Source organism: Musca autumnalis, unplaced genomic scaffold, assembly GCF_047663935.1.
Source record: "Musca autumnalis isolate F117 unplaced genomic scaffold, ASM4766393v1 scaffold_1, whole genome shotgun sequence".
NCBI lineage: Eukaryota > Metazoa > Arthropoda > Insecta > Diptera > Muscidae > Musca > Musca autumnalis.
In genome coordinates this window covers 85903270-85923376 of record NW_027411644.1, presented here as the reverse complement: position 1 = coordinate 85923376, position 20107 = coordinate 85903270, and the positions used below count along the sequence as shown (strand labels likewise).

At 36.7% G+C, this 20107-nt stretch overlaps 1 protein-coding gene across 11 annotated transcripts in view; it reads right to left on the bottom strand.

The window, feature by feature from the left end:
- Positions 1–20107, bottom strand: part of boss (G protein coupled receptor bride of sevenless) — a 69155-nt gene that overhangs the window by 12341 nt on the left and 36707 nt on the right. For 5 of the 11 annotated variants that reach the window (XM_073983809.1, XM_073983848.1, XM_073983839.1 and 2 more), the window contains exon 2: positions 7641–7881. The exons of 1 other annotated variant lie outside the window; for it this stretch is intronic. In XM_073983809.1, the coding sequence (XP_073839910.1) occupies positions 7641–7683 (43 nt within the window). In that variant the 5' untranslated portion in view covers positions 7684–7881. Of the gene's footprint in view, positions 1–7640; positions 7882–8033; positions 8348–10000; positions 13657–20107 lie in introns of those variants that run through there. 5 more of the 11 variants (XM_073983892.1, XM_073983902.1, XM_073983859.1 and 2 more) reach the window with 4 other exon arrangements.

Sequence of the window (20107 nt, the reverse complement as noted above, 5' to 3'; positions counted from 1 at the left end):
GACCTGTAGTGTGATTGCACAAAAAATGGAAAAAGGGATGCATTATCGACTATTGCGATATCTCTGTTGTTGGACCACCTATGACAACCTACTTCCCATTGTTGTAAAGGTGATTTGTTTTTACTTTTCTTGCCAGGTTTTGCTTTCTATATACCTCTTACCGAAGAGATATTCGCTTTGAAATAAAACGATGGCCTTTTCTCAAAATAAGTTTTTCCACATTTCGATCCCTGAATAATATCCGACCATTAAGAAAATCAATAGGTTTTTCCTCTGTGGGAACCCCATTAACACCTAAAATTTCGTGACGATCCAATCAAAATTGAGACGTGTAGCGTGATTACAAAAAATTAAAATATGGGATGTATAACCAACTATAGCGATATCTCCGTTATTTGGCCACCTACGCCAACCTGCTTTACATCAGTTTTAAGATGGGATTTTCTACTTTCATAGTCAGACTTTGCTTTTGGAAGGTCCCAAACCAAAGCTGTGATATTCGTCATTATTAGTAAAATCGCAAAAATGAAAAGTTGTGTTCTATTAGCGGCTATTGCGATATCTTAGTTCTTTGACCACATACGACAACCTACGTTACATCGTTGCAAAGGTGGTATTTTCTACTTTCATTAGCAAGTTTTGCTTTTGATATACCCCATATAGAAGCGGAGATACTCGCTTTGAAATACAATGTTGACTTTTTCCCCAAATAATTTTTTTGCCCATTCCGACTCTGAATATTATCCGACCATTACCAAAATCAACAGGCTTCTTCCCCTCCGGGACCTTCATCAACACCCAAAATTTGGTGACGATCGGATTAAAATTGCGACCTGTAGCGTGATTACAAGGTATAGATAGCCAGATCGACTCAGCTCGTCGAGACATTCATTTTGGTATATATATGTATGGGTCTACGACCATTATATCGATTCGTTACAAACTTTTTGGCCAAAACTAACTTATAATACCCTCCCTACATAGTGGTGTAGGGTATAAAAATCAAATGTAGTTAGTTGGTAATGCCAACAGTTGGGAATGCCTGGATCTATTTGGATAATTCTTTTTTTGAAATGTTCGTTACTGCGGTTTTATGCAGGATACTTCCCCTATACCCTATTTTTTAAAAATGCTATATTTAAAATAATTACGAATGTATAGGTTTGGAAATTAATTTTCGAGACAATTGTGGTTATGTCTCCGACCTTACTTACTTTTTTGGGACCCTAAGACTTGACCACGCCCACTATTTAAAATATGTTACATCTAAAAACTACTGAACTGATTTTCCTGTCATTTTCAGGGAATGTACAGGGATGGCCTCCGGTAGAAATAGGATACATATTTTCTTGAATTTCGAAGTGGCTTTATCCAGATCTTAACCGATTTTGATATAATTTGGCATATTTATTTCCAGACCGAATTCAGTCACACATTCCAAATAGCATTGAAATCGGACTTATATAGCGTGTTTGGTGCAGCAAATACGCGAAATCGGCCGAAAATATATATGGGAGCTATATCCAAATCTGAACCGATTTCGATATAATTTGGCACATTTATTTCTAGACCGAATTCAGTCACACATTCCAAATTTCACCGAAATCGGACATATATAGCGTGTGTGGTCCAGAAAATACGTGAAATCGGCCGAAAATATATATGGGAGCTATATCCAAATCTGATCCGATTTCGATATAATTTGGCACACTTATTTGTAGACCGAATTCAATCACACATTCAAAATTTCATCAAATTGGACGTATATAGCGTATTTGGTGCAGAAAATACGTGAAATCGGGCGAAAGTGTATATGGGAGCTATATCCAAATCAGAACCGATTTTCACCAAAAGCAATAGCGTTCTTCCTATGGCTAAAAAAATTGCAGTCCCTAATTTTCAGCTAAATCGGACAAAAAATGCGACCTGTACGTTGCGAACAAAAATACATGGACAGATGGACGGACGGACGGACATGCATAAATCGACTCAGAAAGTGATTATATATGTATATCCCTAAAAGGAACTATGGGTCCATTTCGTTTCCTTTTGTATGTTACATACAAATGCACAAAGACATAATACCCCTTACCACAGTGTGGTGTAGGGTATAAAAACGCCATATCGTTTATGAATAAAATCAAATGCCGTCGTAAACCAACTTAGGTTTTTATAGAAACAAAATTTTACCGCACCCACTTTTTGTCAATTTTCATTTCAATTTAAAGTTTTTCTGCAAAAACTACTGAACAGATTTTCCTAAAATTGTCAGCGAAACCAGAGGGGCGGGGGTACCTCTCCTATGCGATAATTAAAAAAACGCTATATTTGCAAAAATTACGTTTTTATCGGTTTAAAAATTTACGGATTAATCAACAATGTAGTATTTCATTGGGGCCTAAAGACCTGACTACGCCTGTTTTTTAAATGTTATATCTCCAATACTACTGAACCGATTTACATCAAATTTGCAGCAAAAGCGCAATGTTTTCCGTTGTTATGACCAGGGTTTCGGAGTCGAGGCATTTTTGGGTCGACTCCGACTCCAGACGGGTCGACTCCGACTCCAGACCGGTCGACTCCGAGAGTAAATTCCTATACCGCTAAAAATTAATAAAATGTGCACAAATTTTTTACTTTTTTGTTTATTTGGGTCCATATAGGCTAATCTGTTGTTCGTTCGAATATAATATTGAACTACAGAACATAAATACGAAGTAAAATTTATATCTATATTGTTTCTATTGAATCATACATTGGAAAATAGCAACAAAATACAGAAATTATTTGTCAGTTTTGTAGGTTTTTTGCACGAGAGGAAGAGGAGGAACTTTTCTTCGTGAGAAAATATCTCTTTTACAAGACATTGAAAATATAACATAAACATTTTTTAACTTTTAGGAGATAGAGGATGGGAAGGATATCCCCTTTTGCCTTCTTACCCATAAGCTCAAAAAATTTTCATAGTCTGGCACAAGACTATGTGAAAATGAAGGGGCAATACAAATCATAAGGACTACATGCAGTAAAAATTATAAGCAATTCATGACCAGGTTTTAAAATGGATATAAGCCAACAGTTTAGAGTTCTTCGAGAGCCTTAAGAGGTGACGCCCAGTTAAAAATCCCAATAAAAACCCTTTTCATGATATTTTTCCTAGAAAACTACGAAACTTTTGTGATAGATTTTCCCTTCATCTGAAAGAGCATAATTTAATCTGCTTTCTGAATATTAAGAAGTTTTGTGCAAATGGCAGTCCACGAAACCCCTTTCTTATTGAAGCGCTTTGCGGTGACAACTCTAGCTCGAAAACTAATAATCCGATTGTCAAAAATTTTGTGTGGGCTTAAAAAGGACATCAAAATCTTGTCATTCATTGATCGATTTTGTAAAAACAAGGTTATCAAAATGTTGTCATTCATTGATCGATTTTGTAAAAAATATTAGATTTTTGGGAAATGGTGGACAGAAATGAAAACCGATCAGCATATATTTTTGTGGGATCAATATCAATAGGGGCTTTCATTCCCAACATCAATTTTCTACCCCTAGACCTTGACTTCCATTTTATGTCACAGTGTAATCAGTAAGATTTCCCATAGCTACCACAATGTCCTTCACAGCAGTCCAACAGATCCTTTAATAGAAGACAAAGATGACATCTCACAAAAGACAAGATTAGAAGATCAGTAGATTTTTGTTAGAAGACCAAATCTTCTGACAGAAGACTTGTAGTGCTTATATAAAAGACGTTTTTGTTATATAAAAGACGTTTGTTTTTTATCTCTCTTTTAAAATAAATAATGATTTTTGAAAAAAATTCGTGTCCCGAATTTAATGTTATATTTTTATATTGTAGAAAAAATTGCCCGGAGTCGGAGTCGAGTTATTTTTTCCACTCAGACTCCGACTCCAGCAAAATTGCTCGACTCCCACTCGTAGACTCCGACTCCGACTCCGAAACCCTGGTTATGACTTTCGAATGATATGGGTTACCTTCCCCACGCCTTTCTTTTAAACACTATATGTATAAGCCCAACTTATATTTATATCGGTATCAGCACAAATTTTGGGAGTCAATGGGGTTGTGTGTACCCTAGGTGTATATTTGGAGCCAAAAATACCGGACCACGCCCATTTTTTTAAATATGTTATATCTTGAAATCTGATGACAACGCCCACTCTTTTCAATACATTATTTTTCCAAAACTACTGAACCTAATTTCAAACAATTTTCGGAAAATGGTAAGATATTTCTTACCGTGGTCCAAAATGCTATATATTTGAAGATGAATTTTAGGCGACTATTTTTTTATAATCGCTATATTTGCTAAACTTATGAGTGCATCGGTTTGCAAATTAATTTTCGATACAACGGTGGTTGCGCCCCCGATCAACAAAAACGATATATTTACAAATTTCTTTTAATGGTGATGTTCAACGGTCTATCAGCCATGATAAACTAAAACATATAAAAGCGCTTTAGGATAAAGACAGGGGACAGGGACGATAATAAATTCTAAGCTGCATCAATGGTCGAATTTTGAGCTGTTAAGCATAAAGTCCATAAAAAGTTGTCATTATAACTATTATGACGGGCCAGCAACGAGGACCGGGGTCTGCTAGTATTTAAAAAAATGTTAATAGTATATATGAACTGAAAGAGGACACTTTCAGCCATAGGAAACTTTTTTCCATATTGTTTCCTTAAAGTTTTAAGGCCTGTGTACATAAGCTGCTCTGCCTGATTGCCTTGCTTTCCTGCTTCATTTTTGACATAATAAAAATAAAAGAATAAAGAAGGCCGAGGAAATTTCGAATTGGGTTGCCCTTTTCTTTTTTATTCTTTTATCAGAAGTAAGCAAGGTAAGCCGGCAAGGCAGCTTATGTACGCAGGCCTTTAGTCTATTAAAATTTCAATAAATAAAATTCCTTAGTCCCGATTTACTTTGCGCGAGTTTACTTGCGGCAATTGTCATTTTGTAGGAGAGAGAGGTGAGGCATATGGTAACCCTTTGCCTCTCAACACCCTCTCTCACCTACAAACTGACAATTGCCGCAAGTAAACTCGCCTAATGTAAATTGGGACTTAGGAAAAATAACAAAAAATTACAAGAAATAGCAATTTCTCTCTGCCGAAATTTTCAAAAATTATGTATTATAATCTGGGAAAATTGTCGTTTTAGGGATCACGCTACACCCACACCTTCCAATATTTTGACTTATTTGTTTGGTTTCCTTTGTTTCAATATGATTAATACTATATAGATATTAAAATCGGTGACGGAAAAAATGGACGTTTTCGCCAGGAAAATTGATTTCTGAATCATTATTATTAACCCATTATTTTTACAAGGGCATGTCGCGCGAAATAAGTATTTATTTTTTGACCACTTAAATAATTAATTAAACAACTAGTCGTGACTACTCATTTAACTACTTATTTAAGTGGCCAAAAATAACTACTCATTTCGCGCGACATGCCCTTGTAAAAATAACCCAGCAAAATTTGACGGAAGGGGTTCTTTGCGATGACGTGATTTCATGTCATCTTTTGCATTGGTTCAAAGGAAGTCGTGAAAGATCTGATCTTTTCATTAGGATTTGAACCAATGCAAAGGAAGTCGTGAAAGATCCGATCTTTTCATCAGCATTTGTACCCATTCCATCGATCCAATAGAGATGATGTTTGTGTTTTTATTTACACACCTGTTTATTTTCATTTTGGTATGTTCCAGTACTGCAAAAATCTACTAATTTTTACTATTTTTTCCGATAACATAAAGGAAAAATTGTTATCGTAGTAAAAATAAGTAGATTCTTGCAGTTTCTGGAACAGACTAAAGTTGTTAGAACTGTCGTCGTGATGTTGTCTTACATTTCCTGCATATCAAACAACTAAAACTTCTAAACAATTGGTATTATATGAAGTCCCAACCATCGAGCTAAAAATAGAATCGGACTGCACACATTGCTATTTTAAAAGTTCCCTTGTCTGTTCTAAATCTGACATAGAATGAAATCAATCAAGTCTCGCTTCTTGGAATTTGAAAAAAAAGTCCGAAACGAAAAGGTACAAGAATCTGAAAATAAAGAAGAAACTACTTTTGGAAATAAACAATTAAAAATAAATTAATTAAGCATAAATGGTATTTTCCATAAAAAGTCTCTCCTCCCCGTTCGTTACATTTTGTTCTTAGAGATCCCTAAAGCAAGCCGGGTTGTAGATCCCTACATATTTCCGTCACTAAACAAAAGAGTATAAATTACCAAAATGTTGTTATAAAATAACAAAATTATAAAATAAAAGTAATTTACGAAATAAAAATACTTAAAGGAGTGCATTTGGAATCCATGTTGAAATCTGAACTGGTGATGGGAAGATAATTGAAAAAACCTTTTGTAAGATGAAAGAATATCAGTTGCGGAGAACGGAGGAAGCAATCTTTTGCGTTGCAGCGGTGGTGATTACATTGCAATTTTGGATGTAAACTTTTGAAAAACTAAACTGATAAATTAATTGTAGCTATTTCATGAATTCGTTTGAATTAATAAAGAGCTTTGTTTTTCATGAAAACCATATTTCAATACAGCATTTGCATTTTCCAAACAAGACATGCAAATTTCATGCCAAGGGGTTGGTGAAAATGACATGCCAAAGCATTGGTTAAAATGACATGTCAAAGCATGGGTGAAAATGACGTGTCAAAGCATTGGTGAAAATGACATGTCAAATCATTGGTGGAAATGACATGCCAAAGCATTGGTGGAAATGACATGTCAACGCATTGGTTAAAATGACATGCTTAGGATCCAGAAAAAAACGTCATCTTTTGGGGTCCACGCTCATATAAAATTCATCGATGAAGATGCTAAAAAGATGACATGCTAGATCACTTGCACCCATGATTGAATGTCATCTTTGGCATCGAACATTTTGCTGGGAATGGTTTAGTAGGGGGTTTTGTAATGAGTATTTTTTCTGGGATACTGCGAATAATTTCAAACCCATCCGATACATGTTCCTAAACTTTACTTGTGTGAACAATTTTGAAATTTTATGTGAGAGGTAACTGAAGACCTGGGGCTGGATTCTTGTTCTATGAAAATATGAAACGAAAAATAAAGGAAATAAATGTCAAATGAAAAAAATTATAAAGAAAATATTTTTCATTTCAAATTTTCATAGAATACGAATCCAGCCCCTGGACTGATATAGTCTATATTCGAACTTCACCTATCCCTGAAAGAAATATTACGATTAAGAAATTTTAGACTAAATCGGTTGATCCACTCGAGAGTTATCATCCAACCAAACAGACAGGCGACAGACTGAACCAAACCGACTCCAAATGGTCTAAAACGGAAATTTTCCGAACATACTTGGGGTCTAAGTATGTCAAAGTGTATATAGTACCTTCGTTATTTTTAAGTATTTAAAATTTTTGTATAAATATGGAGGTTGATTGAATATTGTTTCACGGGCCATCATTGCAATATTTTTAGATAATTATATTTTTTATTCATTATAACAATATGCACTGATTATAAAGTATTAATTTGTCCATAGAAATATCAACGAAAGTATTAATCTAGCGAACGTAGTTATTGTATTTTCTTAAATTTCAACTTTTACTTACTTTGTAATCCTTGTATTTTTGTTTTTCGAAATTTCCAAGCCATGGTGTAAATCCGTTTGTGTTTTGAATTTAAATTAATTAATTATTTTGTTCTATCCCAACGAAATTTTGGTATCACTTTCAAATCAATGAGGTTTGTTATTTTTTGATTTTTTTTTCATTAATAATAAATTTTCATTCCAAACACGTTTTTTGAAATTCTCTAATAAAAACACGTTTCACTTAATTTATTTAGCTACAGCTAAAGTACAAAAAACATAAAATTTATGAGCAAACAGAATGGTGTGTTAATTATTTAATTATTTTTATTTTCGCTAAAGGATACCATCACTATCCTTTAACTAATACTAAAGAAATGCCACAGGTCATTGCTCTCAAAAACTTAAGACAGACACATTGGAATCTTTCACGAAAACTCCCAACGAAATCACAATTTTATGATAATAATCATTTTCCATTGTGTGTTTTCTATCAAATCGACCGACCGAACGAACGACAAATGTCGTCTTGTGTGTGACAATACGCTTTCCACCCAACACTAACTAAATTAACAATTTTCCACTTTTTATGAGCCACTATTTTGTGGGTTTCCTTTACTTAGCTTCGTTTTGTTTTTGATTTTTGGTTTTTCTTCTAGTTTTGTTATTGTAGGGGGTTAGCGATGAGGATGCGTTCCGGAATAGGGACACACTTGCACAATGTTAGTTTGTTTTTCTTTTGTTGTTGTCGTTTTTTCGTTTTTTCGTTTATTCTGTTTATTTCATTTATTGGTACTTATGTTGTTTTTATACCCTCCACCATAGTATGGAGGGTAAATTAAGTTTGTCATTCCGTTTGTAACACATGGAACTAATCATTTGCGACCCTATAAAGTATATATATTCTTGATCAGGATAAAATTCTAAGACGATCTAGCCATGTCCGTCTGTCCGTCTGTCTGTCCGTCTGTCCGTCTGTTGTAATAACTCTAGCGTCCGCAATAATTGAGACAGAGTGCTGAAATTTTGCACCCGAGGGTCTTTTTTCCATAGGCAGGTCAAGTTCGAAGATGGGCTATATCGGTCCACTCTTTGGTATAGCCCCCATATAACGGTACCTCCGGATTTGAGGTATTTTGACGTTATTCGCCACATTTGCAGACCGTACTAGCTATAATTTGGCACTTAGGGTTCCGAGTGATCAACAAACTTATATCCCAAAGGATATGGGCATAGGTCCATGTTTTGGTATAGTCCCCATATAACGGTACCTCCCGATTTTCGGTATTTTGAGAATTTTAGCCACAATTTTTAACCGAACTATCTGCAAGTTGACATTTGAGGTTCTCAGTGGCCATGAAACATCTCTACCAAACATCGTCAACATAGGTCCATGTTTTGGTATAGCCCCCATATAGCGGTACCTCCCAATTTTCGGTATTTTGAGAATTTTAGCTACAGTTTTTAACCGAAATAGCTGTAATGATCGGTATTTGAGAATTTTAGCTACAATTTTGTCTATTCAAAAATAATCGTCAATATACATAGGTCCAGGTTTTGGTATACCACCCATATAACTGTACCTGCCGGTTTTCGGGAATTTTCAGTGGTCACGAAATTTCTTCACTAAAATTCGTCAACATGGGTCCATTTTTGAGGGTCTACATTGTTTTGATGAAACTACCCTCAATTTGACTCTTGAAGTTCCCTGTAGCTATAAAACTTTTCCCGCAAAAAATTTAAAGATCGGTTGACTCTTTGATATAGCCCCTTTCACCTAGCTGAACCCATTTTTTAGATTAGATTAGATAACACTGTGCAACAAAATTGAGGTGAAAGTCTAAGGCACGGAAAATTCCTCTTGGGGAAGAAAGGCCTTGGTGAGTATATTATAAACCCCGAAGGACAGATGCACCGTGAGTCGAACTTCCGCGTTATGGCGTGATGAAATTTTTGTTAGAGACCCTGTGGGCCATCAGGAATTAGCGTTATATCTTTTTTCACTGTTGCTTAAGTGCTCTACAAAAACAACAAACAAAGATATAATGCTAATTCATGATGGCTTACAGGGTCTCTTGCAAAAACTTCATCACGCCTTAACGCGGAAGATCGACTCACGGCGCATCTGCCCCAACATTTGTGTGCACAGTGTAATTTAAGCAATATTGGGAGGCAGTAGGAATCTATCCATTGTCGAAAAGTTGTTCCACCTAAAATTGTGAAAGGACCCTAATTATTCCATTCTAATTAAGACTATTTTATGGTGGAGGGATAAAAAAATTCGGCCTGGCCGAACTTAACGACTTTTTACTTGTTTTGTTTTTATTTATTTTTTTATTTTAGTGTTACGCGAATGATTTCATTTTTTTAGTTTTTGTTTACCATTTTGTTGGCCATTTGTTGAATGTCTTGGTTTTTTATGTGGTTGTATGCGAATATGTGTTTTTTATTGTTGTTGTCCAATTTTAATCGCCTTAACGCCAATAACATAGTTATTGAACGTACAGACATGCAGTTTATGTGGTTTGTCAGTTACACGAATATTTATTTTTTTATAACAGCCGTTACAATTCACAGTGGTAATGTGGATATTTATCAGTATTATCTATGTATATATAAAATTCTTCGAGACTGCCATGATGTTGGAAATAATAATCCTCCGAAACGGCTAAGACGAATTTGATGAAATTTTGTATGTGAAGTTTTCAGGTCTGAGAATAGGTCGTAAGCTATTTTTAATAGAGCTAAGTGGAGAGGCGGGGGCCGAGGCTTTGTGATGCGTCAAACACAGCCTCTCCAAAGCAAATGTCAACCCCAGGCTTCACGCGGCGGCTCCCGTTGCCACAGATGGGGAAATGGCGACCGAACATAGGCGGAATAACCTTCAAACAACCGGTGCTCAGCAGGAAATGGTCGACACCACAAAATTAAGGAGTCGTTGGCAAGTTTGGAGGCCACACCTCCCAAATCAAATTACTTCTATTCAAGGTAGCAGCCCTACCACCAAACTAGGCAGCACTAGGCCAATCACCCATTGCAGCTGAATTCTACAGATTACAAACAATCAAACGAAAACCAGAAAAACGAAACAAACCGATACCCTGATGACGACACTCGCATGCCCACGGATAAGATTTGCTACATGGAACGTTAACTCGTTATATCAAACTGGAAAACTAGCCCAGCTATCAGCAGAATGCACCCGACTCAACATCGCAATAATAGGCATAAGTGAAATGAGATGGAACGGCAGCGGTGATTTCACAAACTCTAAAGGCGACCGCATTTTATACTCCGGTCGGAATGAAGGAAGTCCGCATACCCACGGAGTTGGAATATTTATAAACAGGAAATTTCGGAACTCCCTAATCTCCTGGTCAGCAATCTCCGAACGAATTATAAGAGCACAACTTAAAAGCAGCATAGGTAAAATCACAATAGTACAATGTTACGCGCCAACTGAGGTAACTGAGCTAGAAACTAAGGAAAAGTTCTACGACGAATTAAATCGCACCTTGACTAGTGTCGACAAAGACGACATCCTTATTTTAATGGGCGACATGAACGCACGCATTGGATGCGATAACACCGGGTTCGAAAAAGTCATGGGAAAGCAAAGCCCTGGAGAGAAAAACGAAAACGGAGAACTTTTACTGGAAACGTGTTCAAATTACGATCTTGTAGTCGGAGGATCATACTTCCCCCATAAAATTCACCATAAAATTACTTGGCAGTCACGTGATCCACGATTCTCTACCCAAAGCCAGATAGATCATTTCTGTATCAGCAAGAAGCGATTTAAATTGATGCAAGACGTGAGAGTGCTACGGAGCGCAGACATCGCATCCGATCATTATCTTTTAATCGCCGAGCTCAAACTCACACTTAAAAAATATAGAAGAAACGATAATTTAGTTAAGCCTAAACGCCACTTCTATAACCGACTCAAATTAGAATCGGATGGAGTTAAAGAGCGTTTCATAAACAGCATTAACACTAAATATAACATCCCATCAATACCTCTTCCCACAAATTCAAACGTGGACGAAGAATGGAACAAAATTAAAAACTCGTTCAAAGAGACAGCAAAAGTCATCGTTGGCATTGCACAAAAGGAAAACAAGGAATGGCTACCTCCTGAATTTTGGACCTTGGTAGAAGAACGACGCAAAGCAAGGGAAGATACGATGCAAGAAAATAACCCTGTACGAAAAGCTGAACTCCAAACAAAGCTCTCTCAGCTAATCAAGGATGTAAAAAGAAGAGCAAGACATGACAAACGAAGCTTCATCAATACTATGGCTAGCGACGCCGAAACAGCAGCCCAGCGTGGTGACCTCAAAACTGTTTTCGAAGTAATAAGAAAACTTTCGGGAAAGAAGACAAATACGAGAATACCCTTCAAAGATAAACACGGAAATATTCTAACGACCGACGAAGAGCAACTTAATAGGTGGAAAGAACATTTTGAAGAAGTTTTAAATCACACGTGTCAATCAGATCAGCCATCTCATTCATACCAAAGCTCAAATTACACTACTCCAATCCCTGTGGGTACCGTAAACATAAATCCCCCTACACTGATAGAAGTTTCGACTGCAATAACTCAACTGAAAAACGGAAAAGCCGCAGGCATAGACGATTTACCAGCTGAATTTTATAAAACTAATCTTTCGACGGTAGCTAAAATAATTTTACCTCTGCTTACACACATATGGACTACAGAGAATGTACCGACAGATTGGAAAGAAAGCATCATTGTAAAAATACCAAAAAAAGGCGATTTAAAAAATTGCAGTAACTGGAGAGGTATTGCGTTAACTCCTGCTGCATGTAAAATGTTCAACAAAATAATCCTAACCCGAATCCTTGAACCACTTGATCAATGCCTTCGAAAAGAACAAGCTGGATTCCGACCAAACCGATCCTGCGTAGACCAGATCAACAGCTTAAGATTAATAATCGAACAATGCAATGAATTCAATTCAACTTTGTACCTTACATTTGTCGATTTCGAAAAGGCCTTTGACGCAATTAACCGAGTCGTAATATGGAGAGCTCTAGAGAGAAAAGGTGTGCCAACAAAAATAATTAATCTTATTAAAGCACAATACACGGACGCAACAATGAGAGTGTCTCACCTCGGTAAAACTAGCGATCCCTTTACAACACACAGCGGGGTAAAACAAGGATGTTTGCTTTCACCACTACTTTTCATCTGTACCTTGGACGAAATACTAGCATACACCAACAATCAAAACAGAGGCATCCAGTGGAGAATTAACCAACAGCTCGAGGATCTAGAATACGCAGACGACATTGTTTTACTAGCCACGACAAAAGAAAACATGCAACATAAAATCAATGAACTTTCTAAGCGGGCTGCAGAATGCGGACTCCGAATCAATGCAGACAAGACCAAATCTATGGTCATAAAGGGGAATGCCAATCAAACCGCATTCTATCTCAACAACCTCCCAATCCAAAATATCAGTGAGTTTAGCTACCTTGGAAGCATCATAACTAGCGACGGAGGCGCAATTAACGACGTATCATCTCGCGTGGCTAAGGCGAGAGTAGCTTATTTCAACCTAAAGAATATATGGAAATCCAGTGCCATATCACCTAAAACAAAGATACACATATACAATGCCTGCATCAAATCCGTATTACTTTACGGGTCAGAAACATGGACTGTAAACGAAGAAATAAAACGCAAACTGCAAACCTTCACAAATAGATGCCTACGAAACATCCTCAGAATATGGTGGCCTAGAACCATATCGAATGAAAACCTATTAGAAATAGCGGAACAAGAAGACATCAATCTGCAGATCAAAAGATGAAAATACTGCTGGCTGGGGCATACTCTGAGAAGACCATACAACGAAATATCACACGCAACTCTTGAATGGAATCCCCAAGGATACAGAGGCCGCGGAAGGCCAAGGAAAACGTGGAGACGTACAATTTTTACAGAAACCGGAAAAACTTTTAATGAATTAAGATATATCGCATCAGATAGACAGAGATGGAGATTCTATGTAAACGGCTTATGTTCCTGATGGAATACGCTAAATAAAAAAAGTGGAGAGGCCGGGCTACCTCCCCCACGATTTGTTTTAAGAAATCGCGAAATCCAAAATGTTTAAAACGTATTGTTTAAAAATTGGTTGCAATAGTACGGTAATTACTATTCTAAACCTGAATGGTCGTCTCGGAAGAAGAATTCCGCGGTCAACACGATTTTTTAAAAAATGTGTAATTACATATAACATCCGTAATTTTAGTAAGCGTAACTACAAAAACACATTGCCTTCAATAAGCGGGACAGCGTGATCAACCCCACCCGATAATTTTACCGCTGAACCGAAATTCCATAAAATAACTAAGAAAGTATCAGTCAGCTGTGCTGACGGAGATATAACCTCAGCCACTGACCAAAAAATACCAAACACAATAATTATGCCGCATATAAAATATATTGATTTTGTATCACGAGTTTGCTTTAAAATCTTTATGTACCGTAATGTGAGGCTATACCAAATCATTGATATATACCATTTTTAGTAACCAAACTCGAAATAATAAATTAAACTAAGTTTGAAAGAAATTTTTGAAAAAGTTTTAGAGTTATATTGCACAATAGCCATTTTAGTATGTGCCGGGAGGGTTTTGGTGTTTGGACCATTATATCAGGAAGTATTGACTTACTTCGGAAAAAGATTGTACCGTTGAAAATGAGGCCGCTACAACAACCTACAGAGAGAAGAAACAAAACGATGCGAGAGGAGCTCTTAAACTTCACTTTTTTCGAATTTTGTGTGGGAGGTACCCGAAGGAGTGGACCGATATAGCCCATATTCTAACCTGATACATGACTGGATAAAATAATATGATGAGCAAAGTCTGCACCAATCAGAAACCCCTGCGAGAATCATCTTGCTGATTTACCATTTTGGTTGGTGCCGTCAGGGTTTCCTGGAGCTTTTAGGCTCATATCTCAGGAAGTATGGACTTGCACATGAAAAAAATTATACCGTCATAAAGGGAGTCGCAAGGACAACCTGCTGAAAAAAAAATTCAAAACGATCCGAGAGGAGCTCTTAAACTTCACTTTATCCGAATTTTGTGTGGGAGGTACCCGAATAAGTGGACCGATATAGTCCATATTCCAACCTGATACAAAACTGGATGAAATAATATGATGTGCAAAGTCTGCACCAATCAGAAACTTCTACGAGAATCGTCTTGCGGATTTGCCATTTTGGTTGGTGCCGTCAGGGTTTCATGGAACTTTTAAGCCAATATCTCAGGAAGTATGGACTTGCGCAAGAAAGAAATTGTACCGTCATAAAGAGAGTCGCAAGGACAACCTTCTTAAAAAATTAAAGACGATCCGAGAGGAACTCTTAAACTTCACTTTATCCGAATTTTCTGTGTGTGGGAGGTACTCGAAAGAGAGGACCAATATACTCCATATTCTAATTCAATCTATATCTAAAAGGAATAATACGATGTGCAAAGTATGGACCAAATCGATTGCTCCCTTCGAGAGTTATCGTTTACACCATTTTACAGACAAATTTTGAACTTTTGTCATTACGTAACCCATTACAAAGTAATGTAAACAAGCTTCTTTTCCCATTACAAGTAATCTGAAAAGAAATGGAATACTTCTTAAAAAAATTACAAGGCAAACCTACTTACTTTGCTCCTCACTATGCAATGAGGACGATGGCACAGTGAGTGTGTGCCCGACGATAAATCCTAGGGTTGTGTGTTCAACGCTCACTGTCGGCACGTGAGTTTTTTTTTAATTAAAAAATAACAGTTCGTGGTGCACATGTGCACTGCACATTTAAGTTCTTAAGCAACCCTTAATGTTCGTGTGCGTGGCATAGCATGTAGTGCCTTTGGCTAGAAATCAGAGGGTTTGTGTGTTCAACACGCACAGCGAGCGAAATAAAATAAAGTAAAATAAAAGTAAGAAGTGTGATGCAATTAAAAAAAATCTCTACATCAACTGTTCTAAAAATAGAATTTTTTTCAACTTACTTTTCAACTTCTAGTGGCCACAGAATAACTAGTTATTCTAGTGGTCATAAAATAACTACAAACTGAGTGCCCTTGTAAAAATAATGGGGAAGAAAGGGGGTTTGCGAGTAGTTACGGCTGCCAAAAATTCCTTACAAAACCCATGATTTTGGGAGTACTTTTTTTGCTGGGTATATACCCTTTCAAGCCTAAAGGCTGAGTGTATAAAAAATCAATTGCGTAATTAGGAAAAATTATTAAAAATTTCTTCGTTCCAGTACTTTTTTAGTGATAAAAATGTCAAAAGAGCAAACTGCCGAAAATAAGTCCAACTACACATTTTTCCAAAATGCCCGGGAACGGAGAAATTGCTGAAAAGTCATAAAAACTGGAACAAATGTCAAAGTCTGCGTGTCAGCCAATCAGAAGCCGGCAAACATGTTGCACATTTCTGCTCGCCCAAATTTATCGTGTAAAAAGTTTCTAAAGATAAAGCTATTCAGCGCCCCAGCAAAAAATTGGATCCGTTAGTCATTATGTAACCCATTACAAGGTAATGTATACAAAAAATAACTACTTATATACTCATTACTAAGCAATGAGTACGGTGGCACAGAGCTTGTGTGTCTGACTACGAATCCGATGGTTGTGTGTTCAAGACTCATCGCCGGCCGGGTACTTTATAAAAAAAATAAGTAAAAAAGTTTCAGTCGGCTTTGCCGACAGATATATGTATACCTTCAGGCAATGTGAAGTGACCATTTTAGAAGTTAAACTAAATTTTGACAAAATATTAGGAGATCTAAAGTTTGGACCAGTTCCGACAGCCAGATATGGTGACATTGGGGATTTTTACACCTTTTGGGCTGTTTTCCCAAGAAATATGAACTGGCCCCCGAAAAAACCTTTACCGTCGTAAAATCGCTTCAACAAAAATCAAAGTGATTCGAGAGCAGGTCCTAAAGTGAACTTATCCGAAATTTTGTGTGAAAGGTACCAGAAGAAGTAGACAAATATAGTCCATATTCGAACCAAATCTATATCTGGTAGATATATTAGGATGTGCAAAGTATGGATTACATCGGTCACTCCCTTCAAGAGTTTTCGTGTGCACATTTTTTCCAAAATTGTTTAACTTTTGTGGGGGAGGTACCTCAAGCAGTGGACGGATATGGCTTATCTTCGAATTTAAACTATGTTTGGACAAAATATTAAAAAGGCCAAATTTTGGACCCAATCGGCAGATCCGTTCGAGAGTTATCTTACGCTCTAATCCCTACACACGGTGTAGGGATCTTTCAGCATTTTTCTCAGGAAGTATGGACTTGCCCCTGATGAATCTTGTACCCTCGTATGCAGGGCAGTGAATACAAGTTGTTGCAATAAAAATCAAAGCGATTCGAGAGCAGGTCCTAATGTGAACTTATCCGAAATTTTGTGTGGGAGGTACCCGTAGGAGTGGACCGAATGAGTTCATATTGGAACCTCATCTAAGTCTGGTAGAAATTTCAAGAAGTGCCAAGTATGGAACTTCTGGACTATAATCTCAGGAAGTATGACTAACCCCGGGAAAGGGACCGTAAAAAGAGCATTCTTCTTCTTCTTCAAAAAAAGAAAATAATGATCAAATAGATCCGATACGGGTCCTCAAACTGCGCTTTTCGCAAAATTTGTGTGGGAGATCCTCGAAGGACGGACCGATATAGTCCATATTCCGACCTGACACATGACTAGATGAAATAATACGATGTGTAAATTTTCGACCAATCAGAAAATCCCCTTGAGAGTTAACTTGCGGATTTGCGGCGCAAGTTACAATCTGCTGAAGAAAATTCAAAACGATTCAAGAGGACTCTTAAATTTCCCTTTTCCGAATTCTGTGTGGGAGGTACCCTAAGGACCGATATAGTCTTATCCGATCTATATCTGGAAGGAGTAATAATATATGGAAAGTTTGGAGCAAATCGATTGCTCAGTTCGCCAGTTATCGTTCACACAATTTTTCAAAAACAACTTTGAACTTATTTGGGGGAGGTGTGGACCGACATAGCCTATATTCGAACTTAAACAAAGTTTGGGCAAAATAATACGTTGTATAAAATTTGGCTCTAATAGGTAGATCCGTTCGAGAGTTATCGTGCGCACCAGCCATTTAGACATTAAGAGAGACAGATGAACGGACAGCGCTAAATAGACTCCAAATTGTCTGAAACGATTTTCGTCCAAATATACTTGGGGTCTAAAACCAATATTTCGATGAGACACATATTTGGTCGTATTTTGTTTGTATCCCCTTTACCCTAACTCCTGAGGTATAAAATAGGTGGTGAGGCGACCCCATGTTGCAATATTTGTATAAAAATCCAATTTGACAACTGAACTGAAATTTCTCTGTCATGATAGAGACAATTTGTAGCATGGGAGGAAATTGTGGTTCTCTACACAAAACACATTATATATCAGGCAGTAGGTGCGTTATCTAGAAGACTCATTATTGCAATTTGCATCAGGGGAAAGGTCAGTGGTTATTATTCCATATGTAGGCTACTTTGCCGGTATATGCCCTCCATGAATGAAAATATGAACCAAAAATAAAATTTGTATATTTTTCATACAAAAGTAATGGTGTATGTCAACCGCTAAATAATATCAGATCATCATGCAAAATTATAGGCATTTTCTTCAACCTAAATTCTTACCTCGTGCAAAATTTCGTGACTATTGAGCTATAATTGCAGCCTCTAGCGGGTTTATGATTATCCTACAAACAAAAAACTGGATATATTAGGCTGTAAGTCTGTTATCTGATCACGTACATCAACATAATTGACATCAATTGAAAGGTCAAGAGATCGTCTTCCGGATATAACTCACGAGGGAAGAATGTGTCTTTCAGGAACAAAGATATAAACTGTTTATTAAAAATTTTCACACTAAAGTTGTGGTCCATTTCACCCGCTAAATATTTCACGATCATCACCAATTAAAATAGCGATCTATTCTGATGTGAAACCGACCTCCATACCAAATTTCGTGACGATCGGTCCATAACTGCGACCTGGAGTTTGATTACAATTTATAATGGACAGACGGACACACGGACGGACGGACACACATCTCAAAATCGCTTTATCTCGCCGAGATATGAAGATTGGTATACCACATTGGGGGTATCCGAAGAATATTTCGCGGTGTTACATGAATTTTTCCCAAAACAAACTTATAATACATAGTGGTGTAGGGTATAAATATGAAGTGTGTGTGTGTGTTGAAATTGAAAACAAATTCCACTCCAACTGTTCTGAAAATAGAAAATATAATTGTTTAACTTATAGCTTATTTTTCAACTTCCAGTGGCCATGAAATAACTAGTTATTCTAGTGGTTATGTTGGTCATAGGATAACTAGTAATTCAGTGCGACATGCAATTGTTAAAATAAAGGGTTAGTAGGGGGTTTTGTAAGTAGTTACGAATACCAAAAAGTAATATAAAAACCCATTATTTTGGGATGAATTTTTTGCTGAAGCCATTTCAAAGAAAAGTGAACATTTTGCAACTTTTTTGGTGTACGGGAACGCATTTAATGTCAAAAACAGTAGCTTAAAAGTATTGGTATTCAAGACAATAGTAATTGTGACGTCTATGATTAATGGTTGTTTTGGAAATAGAATTCCGCGATCCCGTCCCATTTTTGAAAACTTTATAATTACAGATAAGATTTCTAAGCTTTGTAAGTGGGACGCCGTGAGCATTGACTTCAGTGAATGGAATAACTCGAAGACCGCGTTTTTTATACAGTAAAGTCCCGAAAATTCCAACTGGAGTTAAAAGGTATTTTTTATGAATTACTGAGGTTTTATATTTAGGAGTGTAAACTAAATCGTTTTCAATGAAACAGCACGGGGTTAAATTCGACAGGGCAGAAGTTTTTATACCCTCCACAACATTTTCATTCATTTTTCATTTTTGGTTTTTACCATATACTTTGTGATATATATATATATATATATATATATCGCAAATGCCCGCTACTTCGTATGCGGAAAGGGAAGTGGTGAACACTGCTGATTCTGTTGTACTAAAACCTATTTTTAATACCAACATGTTATTTATATCGAATTTCCAAAACTACGACCTCATATCACAGACATACACCAACAGCGACTCATATTGCAAATTTCAGACTTGACTTCTTGTTTTTACTCCTTCACCAACACAGCATTCCCTCCCAATACGAATTTCTAAACACTAAACTTTATCTCACCCCTTCACAACAACAATAACGCACATTCACAAGTCAAGGTTATAGCTTCAACGGTTTCGCCAATAACCCGAATAGGTTCTTAAAATTTTCGGAATATATCCCCATATAACGGTACCCCTCGACTTAGTGTATTTTAATAATAGAACAAATCTATATTGTCCAATTTTCTTTAAATTTGGACCTTGAA